This window comes from Stegodyphus dumicola, chromosome 8 (assembly GCF_044657685.1).
Source record: "Stegodyphus dumicola isolate Sdum_Otavi_A_Nest chromosome 8, ASM4465768v1".
NCBI lineage: Eukaryota > Metazoa > Arthropoda > Arachnida > Araneae > Eresidae > Stegodyphus > Stegodyphus dumicola.
Window position 1 is genome coordinate 170181772 of NC_140775.1, and position 18204 is coordinate 170199975.

Sequence of the window (18204 nt, forward strand, 5' to 3'; positions counted from 1 at the left end):
TCATATTTTGTAAGACTAAAGAATTTTTGATTAAAATACACAACAATTTCAGAGCGAGCAGTGGCAACAGTGTACGGAATAAAACATTTTTATCTGCTGCGCGCGAGACTGTCTTATGTTTTAAATATTTTTAGTCCGAAAGAGCATTAGCCCAAACGTTATCAAAACGCCCTTGTGTATGTAAATGGAAAAAAACGGCCCATTGGCGGTAATATAAAATCTGAAGGTTTTCAAAATTTTTAAAAGAAATTATTTATGCATTATTTTAACCTTGCTATAACCCGTTATAACCGAATACAGCAACGAAGTAGAATAAAGCTTTTTGCAGCAACAAAGAATTTCCTTACAACTCAACTCTTAATATTCGAATAACGTTGTTGCTTTATTTGTACTCGAAGGAAGAGAGAGAGGTAACAAGTTTTCTTCATTTAATTCTTATAACGTAAGTTGCTGTATTATGTTTCTATAAAGCTAAATGTGCGTCGTTTTTTGGTAGCGGTATGTAAGTTTTGTGTGTTATTTTGTCTGCAATGTTGTATTGTATTCATGCTTATAGAATGCAAATCCGTTGTAAAAATAGTAAAGCCCTGTTTATGTCTGCGATTTAGTTATATATTTAGCCTTAATTACAATTATATTAGGGTCTGTTTCCTTTGGAAACATTCGTATCCTTAAAAATGTTTGTTTTATAAACTTTTAATTTTCTTGTATTTTTCATTGTGCATAACATTAATTAGGACAAGAATGGTGATCTTTACTTTAAAAAAATGTTTTTAAAATATATTTAAAATTTCACGATAAGGATTATGATAAGTCATTTCTAAATATGTATTGCATAATGCTTTTGTATTAATTTGGCTACAGTTTGCAAGTGAGTAAAGTCCTGTAACATCGTCTTAGTTACTAAAATTGTCATCATCTTGTCGGAACTAAAGTGGAAGAATGTAGTAAATCATTAATAACATAAGTTATAATAGGGGAAAATTTGGTTTATAAATTAAGTTGAAAATGGAGTTGGCTACGTAGTTGTTGATTTCTGGAGGTCAACCCATGAGGGCCCATTTCTGTCAGAACAAATTGCTGTAGACACTTTTTGAGAGGTCTGTTCTGGTAGGTAGACTGTGCCGTGTTTGCTGCATAAGATGGAATTTGAAAGGTGATTGACACACGTGTTCCATCAAATTAAATTGATTTAATCTCAACACATACTCCATTGAAATAGTGATAAGTTGAATATTGTATTGGTAGATGTTTTTAACAAACTTGAATCATACGATTTTAATTAAGTAAAAGAATGATCTTTTTCTTTTAAGTCTTGTACCGAAGTATTGAGGTACATCTCTGCCAGTTTTCAAGTTCGATAGCATTTTATAATCAGATAACATTATTTCATTTCATATAAAGTCTACAAAATATATTTGATTTTATGTACGAAATGTAATTTTTTTCCCCAGAATCTTATGCAGTTTTTAACCTTTTGACTACCACAGGATGTATATGTCCCACTAAAAGTTTAAGAGTTACTGCTGGGTTAAAAAGTACTGAGAATCTCTTAGATGTTGGGGATCATCTTCCAATAGTTGGAAAATCAAGACATCATTGTGCTGGTTTTACACAAATGCGAGAACAAATACGAGTTGTCCAATGTGTAATGTTGGATTATGCAAAGAATGCATTACTGTATCATTTGATGTAAAATCTATTTCATATAATAAAGTTTACCAGAATAAAAGGTGTGCTTTCAGTAAGTCGAGATGCTACTTTGGTAGACGATTGCATGGATTTTTGGTGCAATTGTTGGCGTGGTTTTTACAATCGTCAGCCATCTTGAGAAACGCTGCTTTTACGTATTTTTCACATAATAAAGTATTCAAAATTAAAAAAAAAAAAAAATCGTTAAAAATATTGGATTAATTTTTTTGTTGAAAACATCGTTTTTTAAGATGGCAGGCAAATGTAAATAAATACATTTACTATGAGTATAAAATACTAAAGTAAGGTTAAATTATTACTTTCATATAGCAATGAAATAGAATAAAAACATTGCGCCAACATTTAATTGGATTAAAATATTCTGTAAATTGAATATCGAATTAAAAACAATTATACCAACGTTTAAAAGAATTTAAAATACAGTCAAAAGTCATTAATCCGGACTCGTCGGGACTTTGGCGATTCCGGATTATAGATCATCAGTTTAAATTTGGTAAGATGGCATGCAGAAATAATAAAATTAAAAATATGAATTCGTAATTTATGAAATAAAGAACAATTATGATCTAAAGGGTATCAAAATTTACAAAAAAAAAAGCTTAATATTTATTTGTTTACTTTATTAAACTTTTCTTTCAATGTAAGTTGTTTAAGTTGCTTCGTTTTTTATGTGATAATACTTTTTCTTTAATTCTATAAACAGACATAATTTCTTGTTCAGTTACAAAGTTCCACTGTTCAAGTCCTATAATTGTTGTGTCGAGAATACCGACTAATTTGTCAACCGAAATTTTTTCGTTTTCAAAAAGATCTGTGTCACTTTCTTCGCTATCGAAAGCGAATTATAATGATGAGGAATTTGATTTAAATCATATCAGAGATGGAGTACATCGAGATGAAATACTACATTTAGTAAGGAATTATAAGCAAAATAAAATAAAAACATCTGCCCTGAAGATAAGGATAGTGCTGACAGATCAACTTCCAATTCATCGTGCGCCGAGGCGTTCCCCCCTTCCGGCCGCAGAGCAGCGTGAAATTGATAAACAGATTTGAGCTGATTACATCATGCCTAGAATTAAAATTATTTAAATAATCATACATAATAAAATCATTTTTAAAAAACATGCAAAATTAAATTGTATTTTAATATTCAACAGCCATAAATAATGTTTAAAGCATTAGATTAAATTTATAGATATTAAAACCAATTACTTTTAAAGCAAGGTTACGTCATTGATTACCTCAATCCACAACATAAATTATAAAATTATTTCAAATAAAAATGCAAAATTAAATTGATTTTTAATATTTAGAAGCCATAAATAATATTTTAAAAATGGAATTTATGCATAATAATATGCATTATTTTTTAAATAAAATGACAACAAAGTATCGGTTACCATAAATAACTTGTCCAGCAATGGGTTCCCATAAGTCGTATCGTTCGCCCCCCCCCAAAAAAAAAATCTCCAAAATCCATGCAACCGTCTACCAAAGTGGTACCCATATGGCTTTTCTACTGTGAATTACATTTTGTATAGATTCAGCTATCCGGAATTTGGTATTTATCAAGTATTCCTGTTAGTTAAGATTTTACCATATTGTTTCCTTTGTCCTTGCAAATGTTAGTGATGATTGTTTTAAGAATGTATTCAAAGAAATTTTTATCTTTTATGATTTTATGGCAAAGTTTACGACTGAATTCCTATGGATCTTTTAGTGTGATTTCTTTCTCTGTTGGTAAAATCCACAAGTAAATGAAGACATTGCTTTTAAAATTGAAGAATTCTTATGCACATGGTTACCAACATTTAGCACATTTGAAAATTTGGCGAAATTTTTGCATTGATACACAAGTACCAATAAATACTTGGTAGCATAGCATAAAGTTCCATGAAAATTAGGAAGATGCGTGTAATCTTTTTTTTTTAGAAGTCACTCAAGTATTAGCAAGTAGTAGGAGATCTTTTTCAATTTATTGATGAATCAGGTCTCGTTTTTGTAACAAATGAGGCACAGTATTGGGTTAGAGCAGGGGTTCCCAAATTGTGCGTAGCCATGAAGTAAGGCGAAGCGCCTCTTGCCTTGCGTCACGAACAGACAATTGTGTTGATTGCTCGGCCATATTTTTTTATTAATTATACATTAACTATGCATTCAGTAATACGTTTCATTAATTTTCATACCATTTCTTGAAACAAGAGTTCTTTAAGTTTTTCTCAATACCTATATTTCAGTTGCTCATCTAATGCCATTTAAATTATATTTTTAACTGTTTTATTTCTCGTTTTTTAATCTAAAGTAGTTCTTGCTGTCAATTTCATTTTTTAAAGCGACATTTTATTTTATCACTTAGTTCCTTCAATTTGCAAATAATTCTGTGTTATTGAATCTGATTTGTATTCAATTATGTTTGTATATTTTTTGCACCTGTTACTTCCTGTCATAAGATTGTTATATTTGTGCTTTCAGCATTGCCATCTGTTGGCATTTCTTTTTGCCGCTCGCGACCGTCGGTATCAAACTCGTACGAGCAGGAAAATCATACAATCTTGTACATCTGAAAAAGAGTCATGATCTCAATCAAATATTGCAATAAATCGATGAGTCCTTAATGCAAAATGAAGGATATTGTGTTTTTCTTGGCTAATCTTTGGAATATGGTAACAGGTAGTTTGGCGACATTTGGTAAGGTGATAAAGGTTACTAGCCAGGACTTTAGCAGTGTACATGGATAAAGTCAAGGGTGTGCACAATGCCATTTTTGTGCAATTGTGGGATTTTTTTTTTTAAGTGAAAATAAGTAGACGTGTAGCATAAGCATAATTTGGCTAGCAGATTGTTGGAAAAAAAATGTTGAGAGGGAAAAAATGCCTTTACTTCGTAAAAACAAAAATAGCGCCCAAAAAAAAAAAAAAAAAAACAAACTATCAGGTTGCTGTAGCAGGGTTGGTCGCCAAGTTACCATAATCCAAAGATTAACCTTTTTCTTTTCTGACACCAGTTGTTATGTTATTTTCTTCCTTCACGTTCTTACGGGGTTTGTGTGGATTTGGAGTGAATAACGACGACACTTGATGAAGTATCGAAACACACTTTATTTAGCCAATATTAGTCAGGACAGCTCCAAAACACTTTTACAGTCATTGAACTGTTAGAAACATGCTGACACGTTCAGCAACACAGCCTTCACACTGTCAGCAATAATGGTGGAGACAGCTTCACTGCAAAGCGCCAGAGAACAGCTTCCGACTCTGCTCGGTCATTCTCGGAATTCCACGTACTCTCGAGACTCTCCACGCTACAACTCGCGATGCACTCGATGATACACAAGAGTATAGCTCTCGACTCATCATAGTCTAAGACAAAACTTGACGAAGCACTAATTCGCGATACACTAAAAGACTCGATGCACTCGACAACTAACTCGGCTCTAGACTTCGAGACACCCCTCAATGACTGACTATCAGCTCGCTAGACGAGGCACACACTCTCACTGCCTGCGGACCAGCAGGGTTTATATAGCTTTTGGCTGGTGTTCGAGAACACTTTGGGCTAAACCGGTAAAAATTCGTTCCAGAAGGTTCTCCATCCGTCCGTGGCATACTGCCAAATGTGGCAACCCTGCCTTCCCTTGCCATTTTATGGCAACCCTAAAACTGCTTTACTGGGAAGCCATCTTACCGTGCCTGTACATTTTGTAACACTGCCCCCTCCCAAGGACTGCACGTCCCGGGCAGTACAACCTTTGGTCAGAAGCCAAATTCGATACACTCAAAACAATAAAAGAAACAAATATTTACACTATGTACAAGTGATATACATAAATTGGACACATTAAAGTTCTGGATGAATTTCAGAATCAATTTTTACGTTAATTTATACCCAGGACAAATACTCTTCCACTGCAGTACTCGGATATATTTATGTTTTGCATATCACAGTCTGAAGATTGTCCTTTCTGACTTTTCATCCACAGAAAGATCTGAAAGAGTTTGTTTACCACTTTGTAGTTTATTCGCATCATGTATACAGTTCATCTCAGTATTTTCAGCCACTGGTACATGCTGATTTACCTCTTATTTCCTTAAAACTATTTCTGTTGTTTGCATTAGAGTTATGAGCAGAATCCAATTCTGTACAAGTAGAAGTATTCTGGTTTAGAATCAAGTTCGTGTCTGCACAACCTGCGCTATGAGGCACACGCATAGCTTGCAAAGTTGGTGAATTTTCTTGCAATACTAAAGCACTCTGCATAAGTTGTACATCAGCTTCTTCCATCTCAGCGTCACATGAACTTTCAGATGTTTCAATACTTTCTAACTGCGACTTCGTAACTTCACTATCAGTTTCTATGAACTTGACAGTCGTATTTTCACTATCTTCCACTTCAGGCTCTTGAGAATCAAAGCTTCTTTCCCATCTTTTATTTCTTCATGTTTCCATTCTTTTTCAGTAATCCTGTTAGATGTTTCATCCTTCATTTCTTGATCTTCCTCAGACAGTTCATTAGCTACTTCCTTCATTTCTTCATCCCTTGATTCTTCAGACAGCATTTCTGTCATCTCCACATCGTCTTTTATGGCTCCAGTTTCTTCTGTAAGCTCCAAGTTCAGCTGTTGGAGTAGTTCTCTGAACTTTTCTTGGCTGCCATTTATCTCTTCTCGTCTGGTCTTCATCTCTTTTAATCCAGCTTTCATCTCAGACGTCATCTGTTTATATCCAGATTTTATCTCATCATATCCTCCTTTTAATTCTTTCAGTTCAGCTTTCATTTCAGCTCTCATCTTTTCCTGTCTGGCTTTCAACTCTGCTAAAAGGTCCATCAAAGTCTTTGTTTCTTCCGCCATGACTTTCCTCTGCAGGCGGGTCACTGGCATTCACTCTCAAAATACCACTTCTGCACTCGCTGGCCGAGTTGAAAGCCCAATTTGGTCCTTGGGAGGGGGCAGTGTTACAAAATGTACAGGTACGGTAAGATGGCTTCCCTGCAAAGCAGTTTTAGGGTTGCCATAAAATGGCAAAGGAAGGCAGGGTTGCCAAATGTGGCAACCCTGCCTTCCCTTCTTTCAATCAAATATGGCTTGTATGCCTTTCGTATGCGGTGCAAATGGAGTCTGATTGTTTCATCAGATACCTGGAAGTATACAGTATACCTGGAAGTACACAGTGAGCTCACCACATGTTTGGCTACTGTCACTCTCTATGGCTACTCTCATGACTTCATCTTCCAGCGATTGTGGCCGACTGCTGAGTAGTGCATCACTAGAGACATATCCCCTGACGTGAACTTCTGGAACCATAGCCTAGCGATTTGTTTGTTAACTGCATCATCCCCAAAGGCCTGGCAAATTCGGCAGCTTGATTCTGCTGCTGCTGACAGGTCAACTTTAAAATCATACAGCAAACAACTCCGAATGATCACCTTTGACTTGGTCATTTAATTCAGTCGCTGTGTGAGTTATGTTTGAAGCAACGATATGACTCATTTTTATATTCTTGTTCAATGTCTGGACTTCCATCCTAACCTCTTCATCGCCAGGTGTGGCGACTATTTTTACTGTTGGGGTTCACTCTTCCAATGTCATATCAGAAATGGCAAGAACTTTTCTGGTTACCTTGTAAAACAGTAATATAAAGAAAAGGTTCCTAAGGAGTATATTGAAAATTCATTTGTGGGAGTATGGGATTTGGAAAAATAAAAATTTGTTATCTAATCAAGTCCTTGTTCGGGTACTCAAATATGTGTGGAAACATTGTAAAAGCTCTGATATACATGTTTAATGTATATTAGGTGTTAAAATTGTCATTTTCTGTGCATCACAAGATGGCAGCTTTGACTTTTTTGGGGAGGTCATCATAATGATATGTACATAAGTATCCACCTGTTTGTTGAGATTTGAACCTAGGTGTAACGATTGGTGTTCAGTGACTGCTTGCCAGCTGGTGGGCCAACTGTAACTTTTAAATTACAATTTGATATTTAAATGCATGTGAGTAAAGAAGAAACGGTACTATTCTGTTTTGAGGGCCGTAAGAAAATTGGAGCGAAAATGTATGCGCAAAAGGGCCAAATCTAGTAAATGCACCCATTTAACAGCGCGCCAAATCTAGCGTATGCGCTGATTTCGGATTGCTGTAAGTTTATATAGTTCTATATTTCTTAAGACGCCATTGAAATACTAGTTTAATTTTTAAATCCTTTTTTGATATCCTATGGATTTAACAATTTGGGAATTGCCCATGACGGAAAGTCGGCAATTTGGGGTAAAGTGCAGAATCACCCACTGCTTGACGTGTTTTTAAGAATTGCACATACTGGGTATCCATGTACACATCGACCTATTTTCACTTTAAAAAAAATCCTAGAATTTCACAAAAATGGCACTGCGCACACCCTTGACTTTATATACACATTGACCTATTTTCACTTAAAAAGTAAAAGAAAATTGACAAAAATCCAATTGTTTTTACCCTTGTAAAAAGCGGCAAACAAATAAGTGAGCGATTCTGAACTTTACCGAGAATATTTTCAAAGAAAAGGCATCATTCATTACAGAAAATTACGTTTGAACAGTCAACGAGATGAAATTATGCTTTAGCGATAAGTCGGTAGCGAAATAGCAATGCAGGCATCCATTCAGTTATGTTTAGCAATTTTTATATAAAAATCTAATAATGATCGGAAATAGTTATTTACTCTTATGCTTCCATTCTGTCATGTTTAGCCTTTTTCATATAAATTATAATAATAAAAAAGTATTATATGAAATCAACCTTTCATCTAAATTAAAACATCAATCTTAGATAGTTATTTACTATTATACTTCCTTTCTTGCCGCAATTCTTTTTGGCAGCATTGGCATCGACGATAATTTGGAGATTTTTTGCGGCCCTCGAAACCGAATAGTACTGAAGAAACAAGTCACAGGTATTGTTACATCCCTAAGGACCTAAGACTAATTTTCACTTGAAATCTGTTCATTTTATAAAAACATAAAAGAATAAACCATGTATGTGAAAAGTTATTCAAGGATGCCTATGTTATGGATATACAGGTAATTGTGTTCTGCAGCAGTCTTGTTCATTTGATGTGATTGCCTAGAAATAAACATTAATGGTTACTGATCTGCACATATGCATTTCTTCTAGCATAGCTTTTAAAATGTAGCAAATGTTTTTGTTTGCGCTCGTTGTTAGTGTTTCTTTGGCTAGTAAAAATTTTTGCTTTTAAAATATAATGATTTTTACAGATTACTGATCTGTGCATATGAATTTCTTTTACCTTCGATTTTGAAATATAGTGGTTTTTTTTTTTTTTTTTTTTTTTTGCATGTTTTTTGCAGTTGGCATTTCTTTAGCTAATAAAAATTTTCACTTTTAAATTATAGCAATTTTTCATTGCAAATATTTATCATGGTTGCTATTTTCAATCTACCATCAGTTGAAAAGGAGGCTATAGATTATTACAAGAAAAACATTTTACCAACAGAATGAATTTATTAAAATCTGCATAATGTGGGGGGAACCTTTGGTGATGCAATGTTTGCAGCTATAAAAAGAAAAGCGTCCGTACTGATAATTTAGTAGATCACAAATATCCTTTTTTACAGCTCTGCGAGGATCTATGAAATGGTGAAATAAAATGCACAGAGGCATGGCTCGCCATCACGTGGAATCACATTTAGCAGAGTTCATGTTCAGGTACCAAGTTGGCCATGATACTATGTTTAAGGCATAATTAGCAGCAATTGCTCAATTGTAACCATGGTAAATAGTTTATAAAAAAATAAATTTTCCAGTGTGTAATTATTTCTTGATAAACTGCTAACAAAGTTATGTACTATAATAAATTAAGTACTTAAAAGTTATGATTTTGTTCAATAATAACAAGCATAATGAATAGCAGAGTGCTACTGCACTTGCTTCTCGCCATAATGCAGAAATGCACCAAATCTTCATTCTTGTCAAAGCCACTAGAGGTACCAAAATGCATAATAGGTATATTAAGTGTGCATGGATATACTGCTATATTTTTAACAGTTTGTGTATTAAATGATTTCATTTATGAAATATTTTCTAGTTAATAAATCATGTCTTCTACTTCCCAAAAACATCGGAATTTTGTGTCGGAGCCCATGGGCGACAAACTAGTCAATGAACTTGCTGGTATTGGAGAAGTTTTGAGCAAGCGATTAGAAGCTAAAGGTTTTGATAAGGTAAAATCTTTGCTTTATTTTTCATGAACATTGTTTATATGTTATGCTTAATAGTTGGTTAACAGTATGGCTGTATAATTTTTATGCTTTTTCAATAAACAGAAAATCAATATACCATAAAAGACTAGTATTTGAAGATGTCAAAATTTGGAAAAGAAACTAAAAAAAAAAAAAAGTATTCATGTATCAAGTCCAGTTATAATTTGACTCTTTGTCTCTTCAATCTTTATTAAAAGAGCTCTTTTTTTTTAAACCCATTTCTGTAATTAGGCCATCAATAGCTAGGTGAACAAGGCCTATAAGTACTGGTAATTTATCCCAGTGATTGAAATGTCCATTTCATTATTTTCAACAACTTCTCAAAATGAAAATTACACTCTCTGATAAGTTGTCACCATCTTCAGCTCTATACTTTTGTCTGGATTTCATGGCAAAAGATGTTTGTAGTCTATGATGTGAAAAGTCCTCAAATGCATTCTGTGATATTTGGATATCGTGGAAGTTTTCGCTACGAAAGAATAATCAAGATGCTGGAAGAGATGGTAGTCTCTGTAAGAAATTGGGAGAATGTAGTGGGTGAGGAAGAGTTTTATGTTGCAACTCAAAGAGAGTGTCCAGCACTGTTGACAGTTCCTGGATGCTTATGGACAAGTTTGTGGTGCATTTTAGCACTGAAATTATCTATCATTGCATTGGTGATTTCACCTTTTCTGAAAAGGACAGGATAGATCACCTCGCGTCATAGATCACCACCACATGAAGTAGTCTGTGATGTGGGTTCAGATGTGATTTAGGAAACCACTGGGCATTGGGCACTATCCAGCCATTGCCCTAACCATTAAAAATTGTCATAGCATATGCATTTTTAATTTGCAGTCATTTATAGTGAACTTTCCTGATTACTTCTTACCCTGGGAGAAGAATATCAGTTAATAATCTCAGTCTTTTTGTGCTGGCCATCATAACTGGTTGAAGGCTAACACCACATCTAATGAGAAGATGCAAGTGTGCAAGATGTTGTGTTTGTTTTCTAGGATGGTGTTCTGAAGGCTATTTAAGGCGTCTACTGTTTGTTTTCTATTGATAAAGCCGAATTAAGCTGCGTTTGGGCATTGGTTGCCTTTCAGAAAGTGAGTAAGCCTTTGGGTGACTAATTTATGCAAAATTTTACTAAAAGCTGACAGTAAGGAAATAGGCCTGTAGGAGCCTCATTGATTTCGTTCTTTTTCCTTTTTAGGGAGCAGGGAACTCTTTTGTTATCAGGACCTAAATCCGGTCCTGATGTGAATGTATGTGTTCATTTTTATGTATGCATATATATATGTATGCATGTATGTATATGCACACACACGTAAATGTTCATACATGCACACATGGATACACGCATATATTTCTTAATTCTGGTTCCAGTAACAGACTACCTGGAACAGCACCGATTAAGTGTTGGTAAGAGTCTGTTTTTATTTGCTATTCTAAGTTCTTCAGCTGTATCTGTGGTAAGGTAGTCCTGGGATCTTTTTTCTCTTGAGGCAATTGTGTGTCGTAGTTCACAATTCACAACAGTGTCGGGTGGGCTGTTGGAATATCTTTGTATTATCTTTTCATTTTATTGAATCTTCTGAATCATTACTTTGTGGAAGGTGAGAGTTAATGATCTCTGTAATGCTATCTTCTGCTGTATTTGCTTTATCTTTCTTAACAATGTAACTGAGCTAGAGTGATCCCAAGTTTTTGCCCTTTGCCATATCAAAAAATGGGGTAGTCTATATTTTGGTTATTCCCAGCTTGTTTTTTCAGTAATGGTAACCTGAGTATTTTACAGTGTATGTTTTGGAAACTCTACTATGATGCGATTGTTTGAAATCAGGATTGTGGTGCTGAATTTGATTGTTGGGAAAATATTTCTCAGCGTTCATTTCTGCGTTGGATGCCGGTTAGGAAGTATGGTGCTTATTTTGTGCTTTACACTGTAAACTGGCTGCTGGTGATAAGTTTAACACCTGAAGTTTCTGTGTGATTTGGAATGAATGGAAAAAAAAAAAAAAAAAGCATTGATTGACTGGTGTGTATATGAAGGTTTAATTGCAATTCAGTGGAATATCTTATCTGGACAATGATTGTATCCGATTGCTGGAAGTTGTAGGACTGTCTTTCTGATTTTTGTTCACCTCTCAGTAAATTATGCAGTGGCATATGGAAACCAGAGCTCATATCAACACTATCAAAGGTATGTGGGGTGTAATAAAAAGAGATTTATGAAAGAAATACTGTCGATAGTCTGGCAGTACAGAGGATATTTTTTATTCTTTTGTGAATTTATGTGGTGATGGCAGTATGTACAGATTCTAGTTCAGATAATTTTAAACGGTTTTTAAATGTTGTTATGTTCTACATACCGAAGGCAGAAATTTCTAAATAAGGTAAGTTGATAATTGGTTTTTGTACTGCACTGATTATATAACATATATTTCCATTTTATGTTAGTCTAAAGGGACTTTGTTCCTGAAGGACTATTGTTTTCATTTTGCATTGATTCACTATAATGTCAGTTTCACTTTTCAAACTGTTGCCACCAAATGTTAGAGTCCTGCATTATATTTGAAGAAATTAAATAATGAAAAATCTGCATAAATGTATGTATATTTCTTGCATTGTGTAAATGATATAATCCTACTGCGAATATGGGCATCTGGAAGCCCAAGTTTGGAATTTGTTTTATGATCGATTTCATATTTTGTGAAACTGTAAATATCTGTAAAAGGAATTTTTTATTAACAAACTCAAGGATTTCAAAGTGAGCGATGGCAACCATTGTACACAAAAAACAGTTTTATCTCCAGCGCATGAGACTGTGTATCGGAAATTCTAAAGGTATGCTCAATTTAAAATTATTTTGCGATATTGCTCTTTAACTGAATTTTATGCTTTAAGTGCGAAGAACATTATATTTAATAAATAAAGGTAACACACAAAATGTTCAAGAAAAGCCCCTTTGGACATAATTGAAAATCTGAAACTTTTAAGATTTTTTTGTTTTTGTTTTATTTTGATTTAAAAATGCAATTTGAGATTGTTATAATTTTTATGTTTTATTGCATTATGTTTTAGATGCCATTTTGCTTGGAAGGGCATTGCACATAAACAGGAATGATGCAAATTTTTGCAAAGGGTATTTAGCAAATCTAGTAAAATGGTGTGTAGAAATTAAAAAATTAAAAATATGAAGTCATGACTTACAAAATAATGAAGCATTTATGATCTAAAGAGTATCAAAATTTACCAAAAAATGCTTAATATTTATTTTTTACTTTATTAAATATTTCTTTCAATGTAAGCTGTTCAAGTTGCTTCGTTTTTTGTGTTAATACTTTCTCTTTAATTCTATAGATAGATATAGTTTCTTGTTACAGAGTCCCTTCGTTCAAATCCTGTAATTGCTGTGTGGAGAATTCTGACTAATTTGTCAATCGCAAATTTTTTTCGTTTTCAATAACCTTTTTTTTTTTGCCTGTCACTTTCTTCACTACCGGTAGCGGTACTTTCCAGATTTGGAACCATACTACAGATTTCGCCATTCGGTTAATTGTCTGATTATTGGAACATTGTTATTGCAATGAAAAAATTTTGGTATGTCATCTTTATTTATTACCACTTCTCCACATTTCTTTGCAAAATCCATTAATTGGAAAATTTGATCTGTGGTTTACCATACCCAAGAGCCTTAAAATTTGCAGCAATCATCTTCATCATCCTCACCATGAAATATGATTGGTAGCTGGCCGTAAATTATGCTAAGCATTTTTAAAGTATCTGGAGGCACATCCTCCCACGATTTTGTGATGCTTCAGCACAGCAGATTTTGTGCTAAAATATTAAATTCAAGAAATTTAACATGGATAAAAATACTACTTTATATTTGCATTTCGTCATGCGTACTATTCCGATATCCATAGGCTGAATATGGACATACAGTTTGGAGGAAAAAGTAACACGAATACATTATCTTTTCTTAAAACTTTAAGTGAAATATGAACTGAACAGTTATCTACAATCAGAACAATTTTTGCGTCATCAGGTAAACCAACTGAATTCAAATTTTGCCGAGCCTCAGGTATGAAATGATTTTCAAACCAGTCATGCATTAATGCCTTGTCATTCGTTCTCTTTTATTTGCATGATATATAATAGAAAAATCTTTGCTCCTTTAAATGCTCGAGGTCATGTATTTTTTACGATTACGAAAAGTTTACACTTGTGCATTCTTGCAGCATTTGCAAATATTAAAATTGTTAGTCTACCTTTCGAATCTTTGACACCAGTTGGAGCCTTTTCTATTGCCAAGGTATTTCGCAATACTCATCTGCAAATAGTTCAGCAAATATTCATCTGCAAATAGTATCAGCTGAAGCTTTTTCACCTGAAATTTTTAATTGCATTATACCATGGTGATTTTAAAATTTGGTTAACCAATTTGTTGAATATGTGCAGTCAGGTTTGAAGTTCATTTCCTCGTGAAATATTTTGGCTTGAGCCATTAGCATTGGACCCAATCAATGGCATGCGCTTGCTGCGTCTCTGTTTTACTATCAATTTGTCACGATCTGCACTTTTAGCATAAGGAATAATTTTTTGTTATTCATTGCGAGTGGGGTGTCGGAATCCACAAAAACTCATTAAATTCCTTTTTTTTGTTATGTCATATATAGTTGACTTTCCGATGCCATATTCCTTGCATAATTTTGAGACGGATATACCTATATTCATTTTTGCAGCAATTCCACTCTTTGTTTAATGAACATTTCAAAACTTGTTTTGGCTTTGCAGATCCTATTGCAGCTCCAGAATCAGAAACTCTTTTCGACATAATCAAAAGTTCAAATTTCTCATAAAATTGTTGTAATTATAACAGCCTGCAAAAAATAATAAGCTGAGTCAAATCAGAAAGATAAGGAACAACACAATATGCTATATTAACTGAAATTCTTTGGATGCAGGAAAGTATAATAAGCGTCCGCTATGCATTATTGGTTATGTAGCATGAGAATGGCGATGAAAGACAAGTTGTTTAGCGAAATTTTGTCTTGCTTTTATCATGCTCTGAGACAATCGAGTCTGAATTGTATTAATTTGGTTATATATTATACTTATGTCTAATTCTTGCACATACTTAAGGCTTATCCGAGTCCTGAATAAATTCCCATATATACTTAATTTTACTGAGGGCCGGCGCTAGATATTTTGTTACCTGATGCAGTCTCTACAGTTCCTAAATTCTGCTACCAAGCACCTTCCTAAGTTCTAGATTTTTGGTGCCCCTTAATTATGGGTTCCTGTGCTTTCACTAAATTCTAAAATTTTATCATCCCTTAATTTTGTTACTTGGTGCTTTAAATTAAAAAAAAAAATATTGTCTTCCCTAAATTCTGCTACTGGTTCTGGGTTTATGTGAATAAAAACTCACTTATTCTGAATTCAAATAGCACTAAATGTAATCTTTTGGCCTATGAGTATCACTAACAAAATCTATTTTTAGCATATGGAAAGAAATTTTTGTTTAATGTTTTCTCGTCAACATTTAGTGCATTTAACTTGAATCTGTAATCATCATGAAGCATAATGTCAACATAAAAGGTTTCTATACTCTTTGTTATCCAATCACTAACATAAAAAAAAAAAAAAAAAAAAAAGTAATAATAATGTTTAGGCATCGCTGAGTCTTTACTCAAGTTGTCATATGTTGATAAACATACAGTGATGAAAGCAAAATATAGTAAATAATGATTTGCAAGGTTGGGCATCATCAACTATACTTCGGTTAGTGATGTATGCTAAGCAGCAGGCAAATTATTGATCACTTACACTTATGCTAAAATGATTGTTTCTTCAATAACAAAGTATTTGATTTAGTGCCAAAGTGAAAATAAGAATCGGGATTCTCCATATGTTTTCTTACGGGGAAAAAATCAAATGCATAATGTATTAAAAAAATTTTGTTGGTGGCTTTAAGGTCCGGATTTGAAATCATTTGAATCTCAGACTTTATACTGTGTTACATACTTTATAAGACAGTACTAATGTGTGTTCATTGGTGCAAATAAGGAAGGTATTTATACATTTTTAATTAGTTTTTTAATACTGTAGTACTGAAAGTTATAATTATTTTTAAATATTGTTTGAAATTATCTCTCATAAAGGTATGAAATCAAGAAATCTGTAATAATATTTTTTTTTCCTTCTTTTTGCAGGCTTATGTTGTCTTAGGTCAGTTTTTAGTTCTGAAGAAACACAAGGAATTATTCATTGATTGGATGAAAGACATTAGTGGTGCAAACAGCAAGCAAGCATCTGAATGCTATCAATGCCTTTCTGACTGGTGTGACGAGTTTTTGTAATATTTTTTTTTTTTTTTTTTGGTGGAACTGATCATCATTTGTAAATATACTTCAAATAATCATAACTGAGTATTTTAAATAATGAAACATACCTTTTTTTTTTTTTTTTTTTTTCCTCTGCAGCTACTTTCAATGTAATATTCAATAAGTTAAAATTGATGCTCTGTCCTTTTTAGTTACTAGCAACTCAGTTCTAAATATGGTTGTTATGCTGCTAATTATGGTATAATGTATGCAAGAAACTGCCGTTTTGCACTGCAGCATAGAAAATAATGAATTATTTTAATATTAGTGTGACAGTTTTGCTTTTTTTGCTTCTATAATATTTTTAATAATGGCTCAGCATATTTTAAATGTTCTGTTGCTGTTTCATAGCTTACTTTGTTTTTGAGCTGTGTTAAAAGTTAATGGTGAAATATGAAATACTGTATTCCACTTTAATTATACTATTTAGAATAACCACTTATAGCAGCATTTTTATTTGATGTTATTTAATAAAAGACCTTCCATTCTCAAATTTTTAATTTTTTTTCTTATTTTTATTTATTTATTTATTTTTGCTTTTTAAGAAAAAGCATTTCTTTCTCCTCCCAACTGCCACAAAGTTCATGAATTAGGACACTTAATTGCAACATTATCATTAAAAACATAAAAGGAAGTCAATGATCTGAATTTTTTTAACACATTATAACGAAAAAGTTTTCTAGAACAAATTATGCATTTTATAGTACCATATGTTTTCTGTTAAATCTAATCTAATTTTGTCATTTTTATTATTCATTTTATGATGCCTATCTTGTACAGTAAAATAATGTAGAAACTGTGTTGGAAAGTAAATCTTTGCTTTCTTTTATGTATATGTGCACTTTTAACTAGAAATAAATTGATATTTTTAAATTTAATTCTTAGTCTGTAAATTCCTAAGTGGCTGTGTCTAATATTAGGACTATGCAAATTAAAAGCTTAAATATATTTTCTTGTGTGAAACTTGTTGAGATTTTTAACAAAGCTAGGTGCCATTACATGATATTATTATTATTTTCAATTTGAAATTTTATTAGTTCCATTTTCACTGTATAATTATTCCTAATTTTTTTTAGCCAAGTATGTTCTGAAAGCTACGAAATTTGTGTATAAATTTTAGGGAGGTTATATGTAAGTTGCATTATCTTTTGTATAATGTAACATAAAAGTTTTCAAGAATGCAAAGCTAAGCCACAAAAATAAGGTTACAGGTGAAAGTCCATTTAAGTTTGAGGTCAATGGCTATATTGACAAGATGGCACTAGGCTGGCGATAATTGCCAAAAGTCATCAAACATATACATTATATCTGCCAAACGTGGTGGCATTTTAGTCTGATCCCTATGCAACTATAATTGTATCTGGCCTTATGTAACTGTAAATAATGTGCTTTCCATCAATGTCAAGACATTGAAGGAATAACTGGAAATTTCTCGGCAGAAGGTTTAAAGTTGTATGAGCATCACATCTCTTTTCTGTTAGTTTAACTTGGAGTAGTGATTCTCAACTAGTGTTACCCAAGAAAAAATAAGTGGTACGCAAAGAAACAAAGTATTTTTAACTATTAAATTCAAAAATTAATTACCACGACATTCTGTTTAAGTTTTTCTTTAACACTCGAAAATTTATGTGATCTGAGCTGTGTTCAAAAGGTCAATAGCTGCTCCTAGACATTAGCAATATAATCTGTTTTCATTTTTACAAATATTCTTTTAGCCATAGCCATAATAAAATTTGTCATAAATGATTTTTTAAAAGGATTAAGAGATATGAATGTTGTATTTAATACAGGGTTGCCATGCTGCCAGAAAAATTCAGAGAATTCGAAAATTGACCAAAAAATTAAGGAAATTT

General features: G+C 33.0%; 1 protein-coding gene across 2 annotated transcripts; it reads left to right on the plus strand.

Annotated features, from left to right (window-relative positions):
• Positions 1-217: 217 nt before the first annotated feature.
• Positions 218-17229, plus strand: baf (barrier to autointegration factor). 2 transcript variants are annotated; one of them, XM_035351586.2, is made up of 3 exons: positions 218-410; positions 9800-9935; positions 16181-17229. In XM_035351586.2, the coding sequence occupies exons 2-3, from the start codon at positions 9810-9812 to the stop codon at positions 16325-16327; spliced, it is 273 nt and encodes a 90-aa protein (XP_035207477.1). In that variant the 5' UTR covers positions 218-410; positions 9800-9809; the 3' UTR covers positions 16328-17229. The 2 variants fall into 2 exon arrangements, with proteins under 2 accessions (XP_035207477.1, XP_035207476.1); XM_035351585.2 differs by having other exon boundaries at positions 221-442.
• Positions 17230-18204: the final 975 nt, after the last annotated feature.